Source organism: Ictalurus punctatus, chromosome 3 (assembly GCF_001660625.3).
Source record: "Ictalurus punctatus breed USDA103 chromosome 3, Coco_2.0, whole genome shotgun sequence".
In the NCBI taxonomy this organism is placed as follows: Eukaryota; Metazoa; Chordata; class Actinopteri; order Siluriformes; family Ictaluridae; genus Ictalurus; species Ictalurus punctatus.
This window is the reverse complement of record NC_030418.2, coordinates 24824592-24843474: the sequence shown is the minus strand read 5'-3', so window position 1 is coordinate 24843474 and position 18883 is coordinate 24824592. Positions and strand designations below refer to the sequence as shown.

The 18883-nt window shown below is 38.9% G+C and overlaps 1 protein-coding gene across 3 annotated transcripts in view; it reads right to left on the bottom strand.

Moving 5' to 3' along the window:
- Nucleotides 1–235: 235 nt before the first annotated feature.
- The window catches only part of LOC108263736 (adhesion G protein-coupled receptor A1), a 249881-nt gene continuing 231233 nt past the window's right edge, over nt 236–18883 (bottom strand). Inside the window, exons 10-12 of one of the 3 annotated variants that reach the window (XM_053679792.1) lie at nt 14292–14440; nt 6430–6525; nt 236–6181 (exon numbers count right to left, since the gene is read on the bottom strand). In XM_053679792.1, the coding sequence (XP_053535767.1) occupies nt 4855–6181; nt 6430–6525; nt 14292–14440 (1572 nt within the window). In that variant the 3' untranslated portion in view covers nt 236–4854. The remainder of the gene's footprint in view (nt 6182–6429; nt 6526–14291; nt 14441–18883) is intronic. The other 2 variants (XM_047154070.2, XM_017464813.3) reach the window with 2 other exon arrangements.

Sequence of the window (18883 nt, the reverse complement as noted above, 5' to 3'; positions counted from 1 at the left end):
GGTGCCAATATTAGTGCAGGGCACTGTACATCTACGCATACACACAATCACACCACTGTGACCATTAACCATCAGCACAATATTTTCAGGCAAATTTCCAGACCCAGTTCTTATCATCGTCTGAACAGTTTCTTTGGAACAATGTTACTTAAATACCATAGAGGTTTTTATAGAGTATATAGTATATACTGATGCTAGATTTGAGGTACACCTACCTTATAGCTACAATCATGGGCCACTTTATAAAGTATACCTACCTTACCAATGAACTGTGTAGGTGACTACTGACAGTAGCCCATATGTTGTGGTGCACAAATTGTGGAGCAGATATAATTTGGGTGGTGATCCATCCTTCATACACTATGTCACCTATTATATCTTTACTGTCTGTTCCTTTTCTTTGTGTTCCAGAATTTTTAGTTTACATGACAGTTTCAACTTGCATATTCTGAGTAGTTAGGCTGTTTAGGTAGTTTAATTAAGTATGAACTAATTACACAGCTCACTACTTCAGAAACACAAAGTAATGATATGTAGTCTGTCTATGAGAGTTAGGGTTATCAGTGTGCTTCCTTTCACAGAAATGGTTGCACTCATTTTTTTGGTATGGGAATGTTTGGTTCTTGGCAGGTATTGGAATCTGAATGCACAATTATTAAATTAAATCTATTCTTTTGGCATTTCATTGCATTTCATGCTAAATCTCTAATGCTATAATGTGTTAAACCTCATGGACTGACTAAAGACATCTCCATATACATATCCTTGCCACACAAAGCAAATCGGCTACATGTATTCAGTGGTGAAAAAATACATTTATTGAAGTACATGGGGAATGTAGAAAAAAAGGTGATGGGGTTGTTGGCTTTGCTTACAGTATCACTGGCATATTCTGAAACACACACACACACACACACACACACACACACACACACGCACACACACAGAATCCTAAATACACACATGCTTGTGAACATACATACACCTCCAGCAGTCTTAGTAATGTGCTCCAATATGGTACAGATAGTTCAACACAGACTCGCATAGACAGCAGGGCAGCTAGTCTCTGAAGAGCAAAGCTCATCACAGTAATCGGGATATGAGTAAAGACAGCTTAGTTATGCCAGATTTCCTCTTTTCCACTTTGACACATTGATGGGAAAATGACACATGCCATTCAGATGTCCAACTACTAGTAATTTTCCACTACTAATTTTAGAAGCAGTCTGAAATGAATGGGAGGAAGGTTACTAATGATTGCAACGGCTATAATGTGTTGTTTATCCTGTTTTATTTAGAAGCTGAGAAAATACAAAGGTGTAGTAGAACAAACAGGAGACAACAGATTTGGCATCCAGATTTCCACAGGATGGGCAAAACTATTTTCTCTTTTTCAATCAAGGTGATGTGAACAACTTGCATTGCACAAGACTGACCCATACATTACACCAAGTTGGTCATGTGTTGAACCATTTTTCTGTTAAAAGATGAAGGGAAGTAGTAGCTCATAAAACATAGTCTGAGCAAGAGGACATTTCTTTTTCATAACGAAATGCAAAGATGTGCAAAATCGAATGAAGTAGCTTACACTGAACATTTCCTTGAACATAGCTGATAAGTTCCTGAGTCTAAAACCCCATCTTCCTCAAGAGGAGCAGTTAGACTCCTGCTGTGAGCAATTTTTGCCTTTGAACTATCTGGGTAAATTGTGAAATTTGTCTTGGATTGTCTTTTTGTTGGATTTTCTATATAAAAAGGCAAAATGAGTTAAACAAGTATTCACACTTGTTTGACCTTAAATTTAACAGAGAGGAAAACAGCTAGGAGTAGCTTTACAAACACAGTATTGTCACTCATCATTCATACCACAACAGCCTTCTCTCTCATATCACAGTGAATTTGCAAGTTCACAAACCATCTGTGACAGAGATGCATTTAAACATCCCTAATCAATAACATACCAAAACTCAGATACTGAGCAATAGCCAAAATATAGATAAAATAAAAAGGATACCTCAGATTGTTGAAAATGACTTATTTAGTGCATACTTATTAATGTTTGTTGAACAGATCCAAATTTTGAACTACTGGTGATTAGTGTACAAGAGTGACAGCCAGCAATACAAGAAATGGCTGAGGCAAAGCTTTGCTGGAGGTCATCACCCAGTCCAACTTTTTTCATACTGTAAAGAAATAAGGGTTCAGACCTGAAATCAAGTGCTGATATTGAAATAAAGATCTTACTTTTATGAGAAATGTTGAGCGAATTTAGTGTGTGAGCACACTAAGCACCACATACTGCATGGCAGTCTAGAATGGCCAGAAAATAAGTTGCATTTAAAAACTGGGCAGAAAGATAATCAGTGTTCTTAATCAATACTGTAACGGCTTGTTATATATCCTCTGACTACTTTATTAGGAACACCTATAAACCTGCTCATTCATGTAATTATCTAATCTGCGAATCATGTGGTAGCAGCGCAATACATAAAATCATGCATGTACACGTCGAGAGCTGCAGGTATTGATCAAAGCAAATATCAGGATATGGGGAAAATGTGATCTCAGTGACTGTGACCACAGCATGGTTGTTGCTACAGCTGGAATGAGTATTTCAAAAATTGCTGGGATTTTCACGCAGTCTCTAGCGTTTACACAGAATGGTGCAAAAAAAATTAAACATCCAGTGAGTGGCAGTTCTACAGGCAGTAACTCCTTTTTGATGAGAGAGATCAGAGGAGAATGGCCAGACTGGTCACATGACAGGAAAGCTATGGTAACTGAAATAACCACTCTGCAGGAAAGCATCTCAGAATGCACAACATGTTGAACCTTGAGGTGGATCGACTACAATAGCAGAAGACCACATCAAATTCCATTCCTTCCATACAAGATCAAAAATCCAAGGTTACAGTGGGTACAGGCTCACTGAAACTGGACAGTTGAAAATTTGAAAAAGCCCAGCATTCTGAGAGGCTTTCCTGTTCCCCACAGCTATAAAGATGAGGTGCATCCTAAAACACATATGTACACACTATTCTATGCCATTTTGTAGTAGAAATAGTGTGAGTAGTGTCTTCACACTGAAAATTCCAACAAGAAGAAGTATACTTGAACTACTCAGACTATGCACTTATTCAACCGAAAAACAATGTGTGGACTGTTGGACACTTTATGCACTCGACGGTCGCAGCTTTGCTTAGGTAGCAAAAGAGGGGAGGGGCTATCAGGCACTGACTCTGGCTCAAATTTGCTCAGAATGAAAAAAGGTGATGTTGGGCATAAAAGGTACCACTGACATCAACGTCATATTGACAGCGTCGCATTACGTGCGTTTGACATCATTGCCATCGACTGGGAAACAGCTTATACATCCAGTTAGTAAAAAAAAAAAAGTGTTCCATTGGAGACGACACTACCCTTTTAAAATCCACACACTAGATGGTAATGTATGTAGAGCATAGTGTAAGTGCATAGTGTATAGTACATCATTTGGGACACAACTATGGTTATTTGAGTTACTGTAGCCTTCCTGTCAGCTCGAATCAGTCTGGCCATTGTCCTCTGACCTCTGGAGGCATTTCTAGCTCCAGAACTACTACTACTACTACTAAATGGATGTTTTTTGTTTCTCTCACCATTATGTGTAAACTCTATAGACTGTTGTGCATGAAAAACCCTGGAAATGAGCAAGTTTCTTAAATACTCAACTTAGTTTGTCTGGAACCAAAAACCAAACCACAGTCAAAGTCACTTAGATCACATTCTGATCTTTGATGTGAGCTTTAACTGCTCTTGACCTGTATCTGAATAATTTTATTTATCACTTTGTTGCCACATGATTGACTGATTGGATAATTGCATAAATGTGCTAGTACAGGTGTTCCTACTAAAGTGGATGGTGAGTGTACATAAATGAATTTTTCTGTTTCATTTCTCAGCAGTGGTTAGTTTGGTTGCTCCAGCTGATTGATGGGCCATGGTTATTATGTAATTGTGTTAGTTGGTCTTCTAGCACCTAGAGAGGATTGTTGTACACACACCTCAATGATAGGAAATTCACCATAGAAACAGATTAATCATTACAGATCTGCAGTAAAACAGAGTCTCTCTCTCTCTCTTTTTTAGTCTACACAATATAGAGGCCAAAAAGAACTCAGACAGAACTAGGTCTATTTTTTTTGTTTGTTTGTTTTCTATTGTACTAAGTTTTAGCTGTTGTTCACAGTATACAGTAAGCATGATTGTTAAAGTGACATGAAAACACAGATGAGTTAAAATTGCTGGTGATGTATTCATGTTGTACTTGGACCCTTGGAACTTATTCCAAGAACTTATGGAAGTTCTTTTCACTTCAGTTGTGTTGTACAGTTTTGGTACTGTCAATAACATTTTATTTAATAACTTAGATCTCATTAGAGTATAATCCGGTATCTTATGAAAGAATTTTCACCAAACACTGAATTGATTTCATTTGCAGAAGGACATACACAAAGTACATTCAAATGCACTTGCACACACAAAACCCACTCACGCAAAGTCACACTCAGATAATGTTTGTTATCCTGTAGTGATAAAATTAGCTTTGTGGTAAAAGGTAAAATCCGGATATAGAGCATGACCCCAATCTGGCAGCAAGTGTCAAATAATGTTTCCTTTTTCCCGACAAGTCAGGTCTGTGTAGCCATTCTGGAGTGATGTTTTTATACAATAAACAATAAAAGAAAACAACCCTGAAAGGAATGATTTAGATCCAATTAAAACCAAAACAGATATGAATCTTTAGAACGTCTGCTTCGTTTTTTTATATCCTAGAGAAGGTGGTTAACTCAGAATGCGCATCGAGCCCTTGAACTACACAGTAGTTTCATTCTTCCAGGGTCCAGTGCGTATATTCCCTGTGCTGTCAGATGGGTACAGATGTCCCTCATGTCCACTTCCTTTGAGAAGCCCGTTCTGGTTTGGGACACACTGTGGGAAGGACTGTCTGCGAGGGTGTATCTCTACATGGCCATGACACGGCACTGCAAGCTCATCCTCGGCCATCTTCCCACAGCTGCAGAGCAGGGTTCCCGGTTCCCTGCTCTCAGTGTGGCACAGGGGCGAAGGCAGGATCTCTGCCTTGGTACAGCAGGTGTGCCGGTGGCAAAGTGCAGTATGGCACATTGGAGTGTCATGGTGAGAGCATGCATGGTGCCACCCCTGGTGCTCCTCTTGGGCCAGATGGCAGATGTGACCCTGGCGTTGGCAGGTGCTGTGCAGGCTGTCAGTGGGTGAGCTGTGTCCACTGCCTGCATCTACACTGGCTGGAAGATGGAAAGCCAGCTCTCTCTCTCCAACTGGCGATGCCCGCTGCATTCCTTTAGTCCTGCCTGGTTTCAGGCAGCTGTGCAGGTGAATGGGCCTCTCTTCCAGCAGCTTCTCTGTGTGGAGAGCGGAGCAACAAGGGGTCACAGGGCTCACAGGGGTCAAGCAGGTTACGTGGTTCTGCGCCTGCAGGTTACTGAGCTTACATAGGCCATGTGAGTGTGTGTGGCTAAGGACAGATTTTCCTGTGCAGGGCGAGTCCAAGTGGCAGTGATCGTGCCCATGCCCATGCCTGTGTACATCCCCATTAATGTTTACCTTAGGGCGCCCATGGGTGTGCCCATGCCCTTGGCAGTTATTAGCTTGGTGACCAGGGCAACAGGCGCACCAGCAATGCCAGACATCGTCACGCTTAGCGCAGTGGTGAATCAGCACAAAAAGACCCAGAGTGACCGAGAATGCTCCATACAGACAGCTGAATATCATGTCCAGGAAATGAGCCTGAGACACAGCCAGAGCCCCAAATGTCCATGTGGCTAAGAACAAAAACAATGTAAATGCAGCGCTCCTTAGCTGGGCCTTGAATGAGTGCTCGTTGGCGAGTAAAGATGGGTTGATCAGGCCCGGACAGCCGGCATGACAGCGGGTCCCATCACCTCCTGGCATGCCAGGTTCACCTTGATGGTGGCAGTGGGGCACGTCAGCAGCAGAGAGTCTCTGCTGCTCCTCAGACAGCACCTTTAGCTCATATTTCCTCTCTGGGTGTTTACGCAAATGGATGAAGGTGCACAGGAAGTAGACACATGTCACCAAAACGATGAATGCCACAGGTCCATAGAAAGCTCCGAGACTAGGCTCCCATGCCATCCAGCAGCTGCAATACAAAAGTAGTACAACTAGCCACTATGCTACATCACATATAGCATAAAAAACCTCCAAAGCACATCAGTAATTGCATTTTTTTAGGCAGAGTGAAGAGGAACACAGCAACTCAAGATATTTATAGAGCAAAATATATTATAGTATTGGCTGCACCAGAGACCTTTCTAAGAAAAAAATTCTTATGCACTAATATGCACTACACTGTTTCGAATGTCACCCCCAAAGAAATAATTTACTTACTACAGAGTTTGTTCTCCGCTGCCATAATTTTCTATGTTGATGGCAGCTGTGATGCCACAGATAATGAAGGGAATTCCTCCGCCGATTAAATAAAACCTGCAGAGACACAAATGCAGAGTCATGTGTCACAGGATGAGATGATATTCTGCAGATTGACATACCAGGCAGCAATAAAGCAATAGCTGAAACAAATAGCAGTGCAGTGAAAGCGAATTAGAGATCATACAACAGACTATACCTTGCATGACTTTCTGTGTGTAAGCACAGATCTTGAAGTCATTGTTAAGCATTTAGCTACAGTGAATATACAGCGTATAGCTCCCTGTATGTGACAAATAAGACTTGAAGAATACTTTTCAGGGATTTGTATTCAACTTCCATTCACATATTTTTATTAGGAGATTAAATATGAATGGGTACAACTTCTTATCACAACATTAGTCTACATTAAATGGTCCAAAATGTTTTCCTCAATCGTTTTTTTTTTGTGTGTGTGTAGAAGCCCTTTCATGCTTCGCCAACTCATTTTCTCACTCTCTGACACTCTCTCTTTCTGACACACAGTCTCAGTCTTTCTGTCTGTCTGTCTGTCTCTCTCTCTCTCTCTGTCTCTCCATCTCGCTCTCTCTAAAGCTTGTGAAATTCAATTAAGGTGAGTACTTGAGGGGTTCTCATTAGCAGTCATGTCATACTTGACAGAGGCTTTTTCTTCAGAGGCTTTTACCTCATCATGAACACTCATCACTCACATACTTTTATGGCTGAATTTGTGTGTGTATGCTAACATGAAAAAATTATTTGTAAGGTTCTTCCCTTGGTCCTCAATTTTACAGGCATTTATTTTCAGTCATATTTTACTGTATTTAAAAGGGGACAAAAAGATTTAAAGTGAATTGTGTGAATTCTGCTACAATGGTAGCAGTCAGATTTAAAGATCAAGCACAACAATTAACTGATATTAATAGATATAATTTCAGTAATATATGGCACACACACATACACACACACACAAAAACATACTGTCATGTACTACAGAGACACTCGATTAGGAGAAAGTATGCTTCAGGCTAGTCTCTGATTAACATACATCTGTTGTAGGGGTGTAACACAATGACACTCTCTGTATCTGTAACTGTTTAAACTGTTTAATATCAGTCTCTGTACCTGTTTTTGGATTTAAACCCAAAGTTGGTATAGCCTAAACTAGAACTTATTTATTTTTCTTAAATCTGAGCAATATCACTACGCTCCAGGTCACACAGGAAAACATTAGGGGAAAAACCTAGAGGTTGAATTGCCAGCACTCTCAGCATGGCCTGTGAATTCTGGCTCAAACTCAGCTACATCACTTGTTCATAATTGGTCTCAATTTATGTTAAACATTCCACTAGTTTGACAATTTTGTTGTGTCCCATGTGATAAGTGTGCCTCTTAATCATATCTGTATTTGTATCTATTTAGAACAACTTATCTGTTTAACTCATATTATATATTCATATACAGTTACATCCCTAATCTGATGACAAGGGTAAAAGGATCCTCTGTTGTTTGAAGCATGCTGAATAGAGTCTCTAAAAGGTAAACAAACAATAAACAATAAGTAGATTATAATGAGTAAAACCTAAAAACCATGATGTTTTACCTCCAAAATGATGACTTTCTGAAGTGCCATGCGGATGCTAAAATTCTTACCACAGATTACAGTTACATAAAGAACAGTGCACTGGAGGAAGACTATGACATTGGAATAGGGTGCTCTGATAAGGCTGATATTGTGGGCTGGCCAATAAGCTACTCTGTCAAAGGGTTTCCATTTAAGAGTATGTGTGTGAGTGGTTTCTGAGTGGTGTGTTTGTGGTGTGTGTATGTAGTGTGTGTGTGTGTGTGTGTGTGTGTGTGTGTGTGTGTGTGTGTGTGTGTATGTGTACAAGTGCAATAGAGGTGAAGGAAATTGATTTGTCTCCAGCTGCTGGGCCTCAGTGGCTGGGTCTTGTGACAGCTCGCATTAGAGTCAATCACAAAGGATCAGCCCAGCACCACGGTCAGAATATTATCTGCTTTTAGATGCGCCACTGTACACACACACACATACACACATACACACACACACCCAGGCATGTATTATGATACTTGTGAGGTGAAACTTAGACACTAACGGTACATACAAAAAAAAAAAAAATTTGTTTGGGCTCATGTAAACATCAATGTGTCCATATGTATATCGCTACACATTATCATACCCATAATCTTAAATGAAAATGTAATTGATTTATTATGCTCAGTTAGTGTTAAATAGAATTGTAAGAAAACACGTTAAAAAAACATTAGTGCAATAAATAAACTTAAAAATGGAACTATGACCAAATAATATAATGTTTCTGGGGCTGGGACCCCCTAAGATCATTGACTAACTATGTGAGGCCACAAAGTCCACAAAGGTCAATTGGGTTGCTGACCTTCTTGGTTGACTGAAATCTGAATCACATGCTTGAGCAGGAAAATGTGAGTTGTGGAATTCGCTCTGTATTAAAGAAGCAACAAGAGGAAATTATTAATAGGAAGAGATATGGTTTATTTGCCTTATGATTTTTTATGGTTGAATGAAACTTTTTTTTTTTTTATTAGGGATGTAAAATGTCACATCTAGATAACCAGACAACACAACCTAGCTGGTATTGTGGCACAGGATAACTTTGTTAAGCCACAAGTCTGTGTCATCAATTACTGGAATATCCAGTGACTCACTGGGGCATGGAAACAAGACATGTTAATATCCTATAGCATGTGGTTCAAAGGCTAGGTCTGATGAAGTTTAATTGCAAATTTTGTGTGTAACTGAGGGGAGGAATTTATACCAATCATGTTAATTTGCACTTCACGAGAATGTCCCATTTCTCCAGTTCAAATGTTCCGTTTGTCCATTAAATCGAGGGTGGTATCCAGAAGTGTCCAGAAGATAAGTAAACATTCACATTATAGTGAAAAAGCCTATTCAGACATGACAAGTTTACAGTGAGACCGTGTCCCATTTCCTCTGGGATACCAATGTTGTGAAACATATGGTGCATTAAAAGTTTCACAGTCTCTAGAGCTATTGGGAGTCCTTTGAGATTCCGCTGCCACATAGGGATTGAAAGATCAGTAATAAAGTATATTGCAGTCTGAGACCAAAACCTCAATGGTTTGGTGTCACAAGAAACTGATTGTGTGACTTAGATTGGGTACAGACAGAAAAGAATGAGATCAGTTACCATCATAACTTGTGTTTTGGCATATGCCAGAATAGCCACAACCGGGGTCAAGGTGTTTTCACTGAAGAAAGTGTGGGCATGCAAAACTGGTACATACACTATGTCTTGCTAGGCATACACTATGTTGGTGTAGGATCTGTTTAGAGAGCATGTTGAATTAGGTTAATGCCCAATGCAATGGGAGCCCAATGCACAGAGAGGGTAGAACAGCTACAGGATTTTCCTTGGATTGTGGGGAATCATAGATGTTGGATGAAGCATCTAACATTTAGTTTTCTAGGTATTTTGTGGTAAGAAATATAGAACAGAACATATGGCCATCTGTCAACAACAGAAATAGGTGTCTAGCTTAATGAAAAATAGGCATTGCACAATTGCCTATATCCAATATCACAGGAAGAAGGCTTTCATAAATAGATGCACAAAGGAGATAAGCCTGTTAAGGAGTATTCAGAGGAATCAACCAGTATATCATCAATATACTGTAACCTTTCACAAGTTGTCAAGGTAGTCAAGAAAACCCTGATTAAATCCTGGAAGAAAGATGGGGTATTTTTTAACCCATACAAATCATCTATTACTCATAATTTCCTCTGCTTGAGTGAAATCTTTTGTTCCATTCAATGTTCTCATGTATCTATATTACATTTTAGGTACTGTACTTGTCCACCTTATTAAAATAACATGCTTCTCTGGGCTACTCTAGGGTGGTGGAGAGGTAGAGGTAGCAGATATTATGGTAATAATATCATGGTATTGCCTTTTTACTACAGGCTTCTGCAAGATCATGAATAGAACTTTGACAGCATGAAGAACTCATAGTAGTATAACAGTAGACACCAATATCATGTTTTTTTTCCCCCAGCATATCATAATATAAGCACTCCTAACCACAATACAAATAAATCTAGTATATTAGATGGTGAAGTGCTGCTGGGATTTTTGAGTACCTCAGTGGCACTGAGTTGAAAATAATCCACAAGCCAAAAATATCAAGAGAACAGTAGTCCTGTGGACAGAAATGCATATTTAATAAAGAGATTGAAAATGATTTACATAAATTGTGCATGAAACAAGAGAGATAATCTCTACCTGTACACCTAAAAAGTGGACAACTAAAATACTATATCTGTGTCCAGTAAAGTGGCCAGCAATAATATAGAAATCCCAACAAAGCTGTTATACCTGATATATTGTGCAACTTTGTGTGTTTTAAAATCTTGTAGTATATTTGAAGGGAGGTGTGCACTGGAATATGTTTCTGACATCATCCATACCATCATAGTACAACATTATAATGATATACAATTATTTCTAATCTCTTTGTCTTACAATACTATCTTTCTGGTACACTGACACACTCCTTAATTTTAACATATAGGGGAAATTATAGTTTATAGGTCCTTTCAACATTGTGGCTCTCTAACTGTTTTTCCCAAGAAAATGTGTTTAAATTAGATTGGTCACGGTAATCCTGAAACCACATCCAAACTGAAGGATTTCCGTACCCTCAGTGATGGAACTGACCCACGTGACAGTGATGAGTTATGTGGTGTGGTTTATGTTCCCAGATGTTTGAGGAAGGTTGAGCTCAAATCCAGTTACTACAGATTATCAGTGATGCAGACAATCTAATTCTATTGATTCTAAAGGTGAACTTGGGTTATATTTCTTCTTTGGTTGAGCCACAGAAGCGACAGCTAGGCTTGGTTTTCTCATAGTCCACAGGAGAATGTCCATTCCAATGCCAAGCTGAATTATTTCCTTTAGACTGGTGCAATCTATCCACAATGATCCAGCATTAGTACAAGCACACCTGATACCACTGTTTCAATACTGACACCAAATGATTGTACAAGTAGAATTGGGTGCATTTCTACTTAGTTGGAAGGAAAAGCCTACTGTCACTCTGGTCCTTTGAGGATAACATGCCTAGCTTTGCTCTGGACCCATTGAGTCTTTACACCTCAGCCCAGATTGCAGAGTGGGGTTGAGTCCATGCTTGAAAAGAGTAGTGTTTGATTGTTCAACCAGATTGCTGCCATCAGGGTATGAAATTCCACGTTGAATATTGCTGTCAATTTGATCTCCTTTTGTAGGGTCAGTCATTCCTCTTTATTATTTGTATGGTTAAAAACATGTTAGTTTAAAAATGGTTAAAAACAAGTTAGTGTCCAGTCGTCAGTCTGTGAGGTTAGAACCTGCCGTTTGCCAAATAGCAAAGACCATTTCCCATCAGCAAAGACAAAGTAGGCTACCAAATGAGCCGACTCATTAGGGAAAACTGTGGGTTGACTGCCTAAAGAGAGGTGAACTCTGTTGGATCCTTTTAATAGGACACTACACACTAGGATGGAAATCTGAAGGATTTTTATTGAAATAAATAAATAAATAACAAATTCAATATTCATCGGGAAAAACAGTTCCAAAGTCCAATGACAGCAACATGGTAATCCATTATCAAACACCAGAGAAGCAAAGCAGGAGTCAAAACAGAAGATATCAAGCACAAACCAAACGTATGGCTCATCCTGTAGCTCTAAAAGAAACAGGGTTTTGCAAAGAACAAGTCTGAAACAGGTGTTTAAATACAAAAAATCTAGAAACTTGGAACAGGTGATTATGATAACTAATTAGCATGAGCAATAAACATAAATCTTTAACTATGACCAACTGTGGGCTGTCGGAAGGCTGTGGAATTTCTGGCAAGGGAAGTGCTTAGACAAGCTGGAACAAAAGGACCAGGAATATAAGTTCATGAAGTCATAGAATTAATATATCATATTAATTGAGTTAGTTAGTTATGAGAAAGCTAGAAATGTGGCTGCACTTTAGAATATTCTCTAATACACTGAATAAACCATGCTATAATCAGATATTGAAATTAAGAATCCAATGGCTCCAACAGTTTGTCTAAATAAAAGCAGGGATCATTTTAGAGGTTCTGAGTATATAAAGACCAAGGGGACCCTAGAGACCAATAACTGCCCAGGAGAATGAAAATTGTCCAGGACATTAACCCAAAATTCATACGTTTCCCTTTCTGAAGGTACCCTAGCATAAGTTTCTCATTTGCTATACAAACAACATATTTTTTCCCTTGCATATTTATCAAATCCTTTGCATATTTCTATAAAACCACTGTTTTCAAAATTTCAGTGTACAGAAATCTCTTTGTATGCCCACATAAATATACATGTTTGTTTTTGCTCAGGCGATGAACACACGCACGCACGCACGCACACACGCACGCACACACACACTCTCTTTCTCGCTGGGGAACATTAACATAGATAAACATGTCAATTTGCTGAGCCAGCTGCAGATGCTGACATGAAGGAAGTCAGTGAATATAGGTTTTTGCTGAATATGTAGAACTAGTGATTGCTTTTTCAGTAATTACCAATACAAATAAACAGGTAGGGACCAAAAATTACTTCAGTTATGCCTATTCTTAGACATAGATTGAAGTGTGATTGGTATTCAGTTAAATTGGTTACAACACCCTTGTGAAAGTCAAAGAGTAAAGCACAAAATACCGCAATTATTCTCATATTCCTAATATCCTCAGCAGGAGCTTGAAAGGTCACCAGGTAACCCTCAGCAAAATTTCACTTCTAACATCCAAGCCCTTTCATATGCAGGATTTTTTATTAACTGCCAGCTGCTTGCGTTTTAAAATGATCCTTGTACTTAGACGGAAGTAGACAAGGGCAAAAACTTCAAAATCTTTCAAACTGACAAGACTGGAGAAACAAAGTTGATTGAAATGATGATAATGATGCTACCACATTAACCATGACAAAAAGACTGCATTTTAACTTCCTAAGAATTCATGTAATAGAAGTAAGTATTATGTCTTAGGTTAACCTTCACACTCACCTATCAATTCAAAACACTATTTCAGCACACAGCTGGACCGAACACCTGTTCCCCCACACACATACATGTAGATATAAACTCAGTGGCAATGCTGCTTGATCCACTATACTGAACTGACTATGTTCCCATGCCAGGCTGCTAATACTGCACTATTCCACTGCACTACATCATCCTGATGTCATGGCATAAAATATATTTGCACTACTACTATTACATTTGTACTGTATACTGTATATTTATAATATAATAAATACTGTGTTTAATATAGCTTGATGGGGAACTAGACACCGAATATTGTTGGTATTCATATTTGTATCTATAATGCTTGTAATGAACACCGCAGTCTCTAATTCTGCACATTATCTCCCTGGGTGGCCAATATGCAAGCAAAAAATCTATCTCTATGCAAGCCCAACAGAAATTCCTTGTAGCATATTAGCATAACATCAATAGCAGGTCAATGAGAAGGTTAAAAACAACATCCCTGGTACATAACATTAAAGGGACAAACAAGTCTATTGCTTTTCAGTGCAGCTGAACCAGCTTGATTCTGAATGAATTTCAATCAAAATCCAATTGTGCTTTTTAATCTTCAAAGCAGAGCTTCATTCATTGAACATGCACCAATATCAGTCTGAACATAATCACATAAAACTGCACAAAAGAGTTGAACACAGAGAATAATGAAGAGAGACAGAGACTCGATGAATGTGTATGTGTGTGTCTAACCTCAGCATGGGTGATCTGGGTGGGTGAGGAAGCACATCTCCATCCTGAGGCTTGGGGGGTTTCTTGATCACCTGTTTGTAGATGTTCCGAGCTGTGAAGCCCAGCCATAGCATAGTGGACAAAGACGAGTAATGAAGTATTACTCCAACCTATGAAACAACACAAACAAATTTTAAAAAATGCTCTGTTGAATCCTTAAAAAGTAACCATCCAAATAATCCAAAGTTATGATAGTCTGCAATATCTCACTCCTCCCTATAAATAAGAGGACATTTTTCATTCCACTCACACTGTTATTTTCAGGACCATTTGTCACAGACTGGATACATAGTTAAATGACTGCTTTTATTCCATATTAACATAAATAGAGCTAATCACATTAGTTTATTCATGAACTATGATGTGAAAGAGAAAAAAATGACTTTGGATTTAATATATTTAATGAATCAATTGACCAAAGCCATTTATACACAAATCATTAAATATGTTACCCAGTAGCTGCCCAGATCAGCTCTCTTAAACATAAACATCACCTTTTTTATTCACTGTGCAGACAGATTTATTCAAAATGATATATGAGTATATAAGTGAGGCAAAATCCAATCCTAGTTAAGGGCTAAAAATCTTGCTCTAGCAGCAATCTAGTAGTTGTAAGATTTGAACTCACAACATTCTAGTCACTAGGACAGAACTTTAACCACTGAAATACAACTGTTGAACAATCTTCCAGCTACTGATCAGGGTCATATGAGAATTCCATTACAAGCAATAGTACATACTATCAGCAAAGCACTAAAAATACTTTTTCTGAGAATGTGCCTTCCCCAAAGATTAGTTCAACTGTCTATAATTTGAAACAAAAAGCTCAGCCTCCTGTCACTCCTGGGTCAAAATGAGATCTATGTTACTTAAGTCTACACTAATTCTTTGATGCTTCTGATACTGGTGATGCATTCAGTACCCATGACAAAATCACAGTTGTGTTGTAAAGTTGTTGCAGACCTGCTGAAAGTGCTCTCATGTTCTCTTCTTTACCTTGGAGAGGGGAAAGCTGGAATAGTATCCCCACCGTTTCCCTGCCCTGCCATAGTCAATGTAAAATTATAGAGTGAATAGCATGCCCCGATGGCCATGGGAACCAACCATGAAAGGTTATAATTAAAATGACAACTGAAGAACAACTGAACTGCCTTACAAAATGCAGCTGTATGTATGTATGTGGGCTTACAAACACACAAAGCCCAAGCAGTCATGAGGCCTTCACTGTGAGTAATTTGAGTTTGTTATCTGTATTATTGCTATGCAGTATTACTATCACAAGCTACACTATATGGACAAACGTACGTGGACATGTGACCAGAGGTGTTCCACAATCTGTAGCCACAAAGTTGGAAGCACACAATTGTATAGGGTGTATTTGTATGCTGTAGCATGACAATTTCCTTTCACAAAGTAAGGTTCATAAAGACATTAAAAATGCCAAGGTTGGAGTGGAGGAATTCAAGTCACTTGCACAGAGCCCTGACCTTAACCCATTGAACATCTTTGAGATGAACTGCAACACTGGCTGTACCCGACATCAGTGCCTGACCTTGTCAATGCTCTTGTGGTTGAATGAGCAAATCCCCACAGCCATGCTCCAAAATCTAGTGGAAAGCCTTCCCAGATAGCAAAGGGAGGACTAAATCTATAATAGGATATTCAAAAAAGCATATATGGGTGTGATGGTCAGGTGTTCACAAACTTTTGGCTATTTAGTTATTACACAATTGTTATCACACAATACCTTGACCTGTTTATTTATTTATTTATTTATTTAATACAGTTTATCCACTGACTGCAATGTGTCCCATTTTCAATGTTCCTCACTTAAGAAAATTTTTTAAATATGCATTACAGCCCAAATGACCCTATAATCAAAGGTTACAGTTAATGTTATTAAGAACAACTATGAGAAATTCCCCCCTGTGCACCATGCACTGTAAACTCTACTAACCATTTGACACCTTAAAAAGAAGACAGTAAAGAAGAAGCTGGCTCTTCTGAGAGCTCCACAGTATGAAGGCACAACACACAAAAGTAGTCAAAGAAAGGAAAAATGGCAGTGAAATTCTGGCTCCAGTTGAAATACAGACACTAACTATTATAACTATGCTATTTGAAGGGGGAGAGAGAGAGAGAGAGAGAGAGAGAGAGAGAGAGAGAGAGAGAGAGAGAAATTGATTTGTGAAAAGCATTTTAGACCTCCACAGAAATAGCGCTAAACATGCCTGCGGGGCAGAACTGGAACTCTGCCCTTACACATTCAAATACAAAGCAGATCAATAAAATTCTGGCAGCATCTCAATCAGGCCAGCCGCAATTCCATAAAATATGCACTGAGGTGTAGATTTAAAGTTCAGCCCCATGATTCATGACTATTACTGTGTATGAGTTCAAATGTTTAACAAAATCATATGTAGGTCATAAACTTGAACCAGTAACAGAGAATATTCTGCAAGGGATTCACTTCCAAAAGGGATTCATATCTAGTCTGTCTGTAAGATGCTGGTTTTGAGAAGTACTCATGCTCTCAGTACAGCGAAGTTCTCATGTGTGTTCATCTGTTTCTTTTCTTTTTCTTTTTCTTTTTTTTTTTTTTTTTTTTTTGTGTGTGTGTGTGTGTGTGTGTGTGTGTGTGTGTGTGTGTGTGTGTGTGTAAAGACTAGGGGTCAGTGAGGACATCTGAGGGGCTTAGTTGTTATCACGTTTATCTCACACCTCCAGGGCTGGGGGTTTGATTCCCGCCTCCGAATTTTGTGTGTGGAGTTTGAATGTTCTCTCCGTGCCTCAGGAGCTTCCTCCGGGTACTCAGGTTTCCTCCCCCATTCCAAAGACATGTGTTGGTGGCCAACTGCATCTCTAAATTGTCCATAGTGTGTGAATGGGTGTTCCCTGAGACATGCCCTGCGATTGTGCCCTGAGATGGGTTGGGTGTTCCCCGCCTTGTTCCCCGAGTCCCCTTCGATAGGCTCCAGGCTCCCCTGTGTAGGATAAGCAGTACAAAAGATGGATGGACAGTGAGTGTGTGTGTGTGTGTGTGTGTAATAATTTGTCCCAATATTATTCACATTTACAACAAATGACCATTTCCAGAGCAACTTATAGAAGATGATGATGATTCTTCTTCTTCTTCCTCTTATTATTAATATTATTAATGTGACCTGGGGATATAATGCTCTGTATATATTTTAGCCCTCCCATCTAATATCACCGCCAGCTGCCATTGCCATTATGACATTATTTTAAAGTCATCCTAGACTTTACAAAACATTTTTTATGATTACATCCTTTCATCATTAAGTGAGCTGACTGGTCAAAAAGAATCTGTCAGTGCAGCAGTTTTGCCATGTTATTTTTAACCTGAAAATCTCAATGTAAAATCTGAGGTATTATTGACCATGTAACAGGCAAGTGTTATTGTATCATAAAATATATGAGCCTATCATTATGCAGTATGCAATTAAAGGTCATGCAACACTGCTTTACAAAGGGAATGGGCAGGGTGGAAAGCAGTGATCATCAGCTTGTTGTTTACAATCTACTGGTCAATCGCTGAGGCATTTTTAGTAGATCGCAACCGTTCATGTACCATCAATGATTGCATTTTTTTACATAAAAAATGGAAGAAAAAAAACCATGAAATGGCAAAAATCTTTGCTGATTGGCTAGATATTAACCACCACAAATTTAATTGGTGGTGTACAACTGTATGGGCAAGGAGAAGCCCCCCAAAAACATTAATTCTGGACAGTTCCAGTTGTGAAATTAGGTTACCTTTGCAGATAAATGGCGCACTTATAGATGGATTGTGCACTTAAGACTTATAGCACTTACAGATAACTGTTTCCTGCATGTGTACTGTCAATGAACAAACTCTGTTCAGGAAACCATGGCCAGGCAATGAGAGAAGGCAAAAATATATCATTTTCATGCTGAATGGTAAAAGAAATTTGCTTGTATGTTGGTGAAAGAAAGAAAAAACTACTTGACGTGTCACCATATTGCCATACTGCTTGCTATCTTTAGCATTGTTGAAAAGGGGTCATTTGCAGCACCATCACAAAACTAACCATAAAAATGAAAGGATTCATTCCCACCCAGCAGAGAAATATAAGAGTTTCAAAAGCCCAGCAATCAGTTTTAACAAAATTCATAGAGAGAACAAAAGCTACCGAGGCTTCATTCCACGTTAGCCATTTCCTGGACAAGCACAAGAAGCCCTTAAGATCACTGGTGAAAAGGATTGGGGATGTTTACAGTTTGCATATTCATTAATACTGTTCTTTTTTTCTTTTTTTTACCCTGATGTCTCATTTGAGTAACCGCCATGTCAGTCAGGTAGTATGAAGTGTTGAAGAAAATTGGTCTTGAAAATATGCCTTGGTTGACTTTTTAACTTGTGTAAGATCCGACATTACCAGTAGGTGCTAAATTTGTGTGTGACTAAATCGGGATCATAGATCAAAGCATTTCAAAGCATGAGAGCTGAAAGCAAATCTGTATCATGAATAAACTTTGAGCTATATTTAGCAGATTTCTGGCATTTCCTA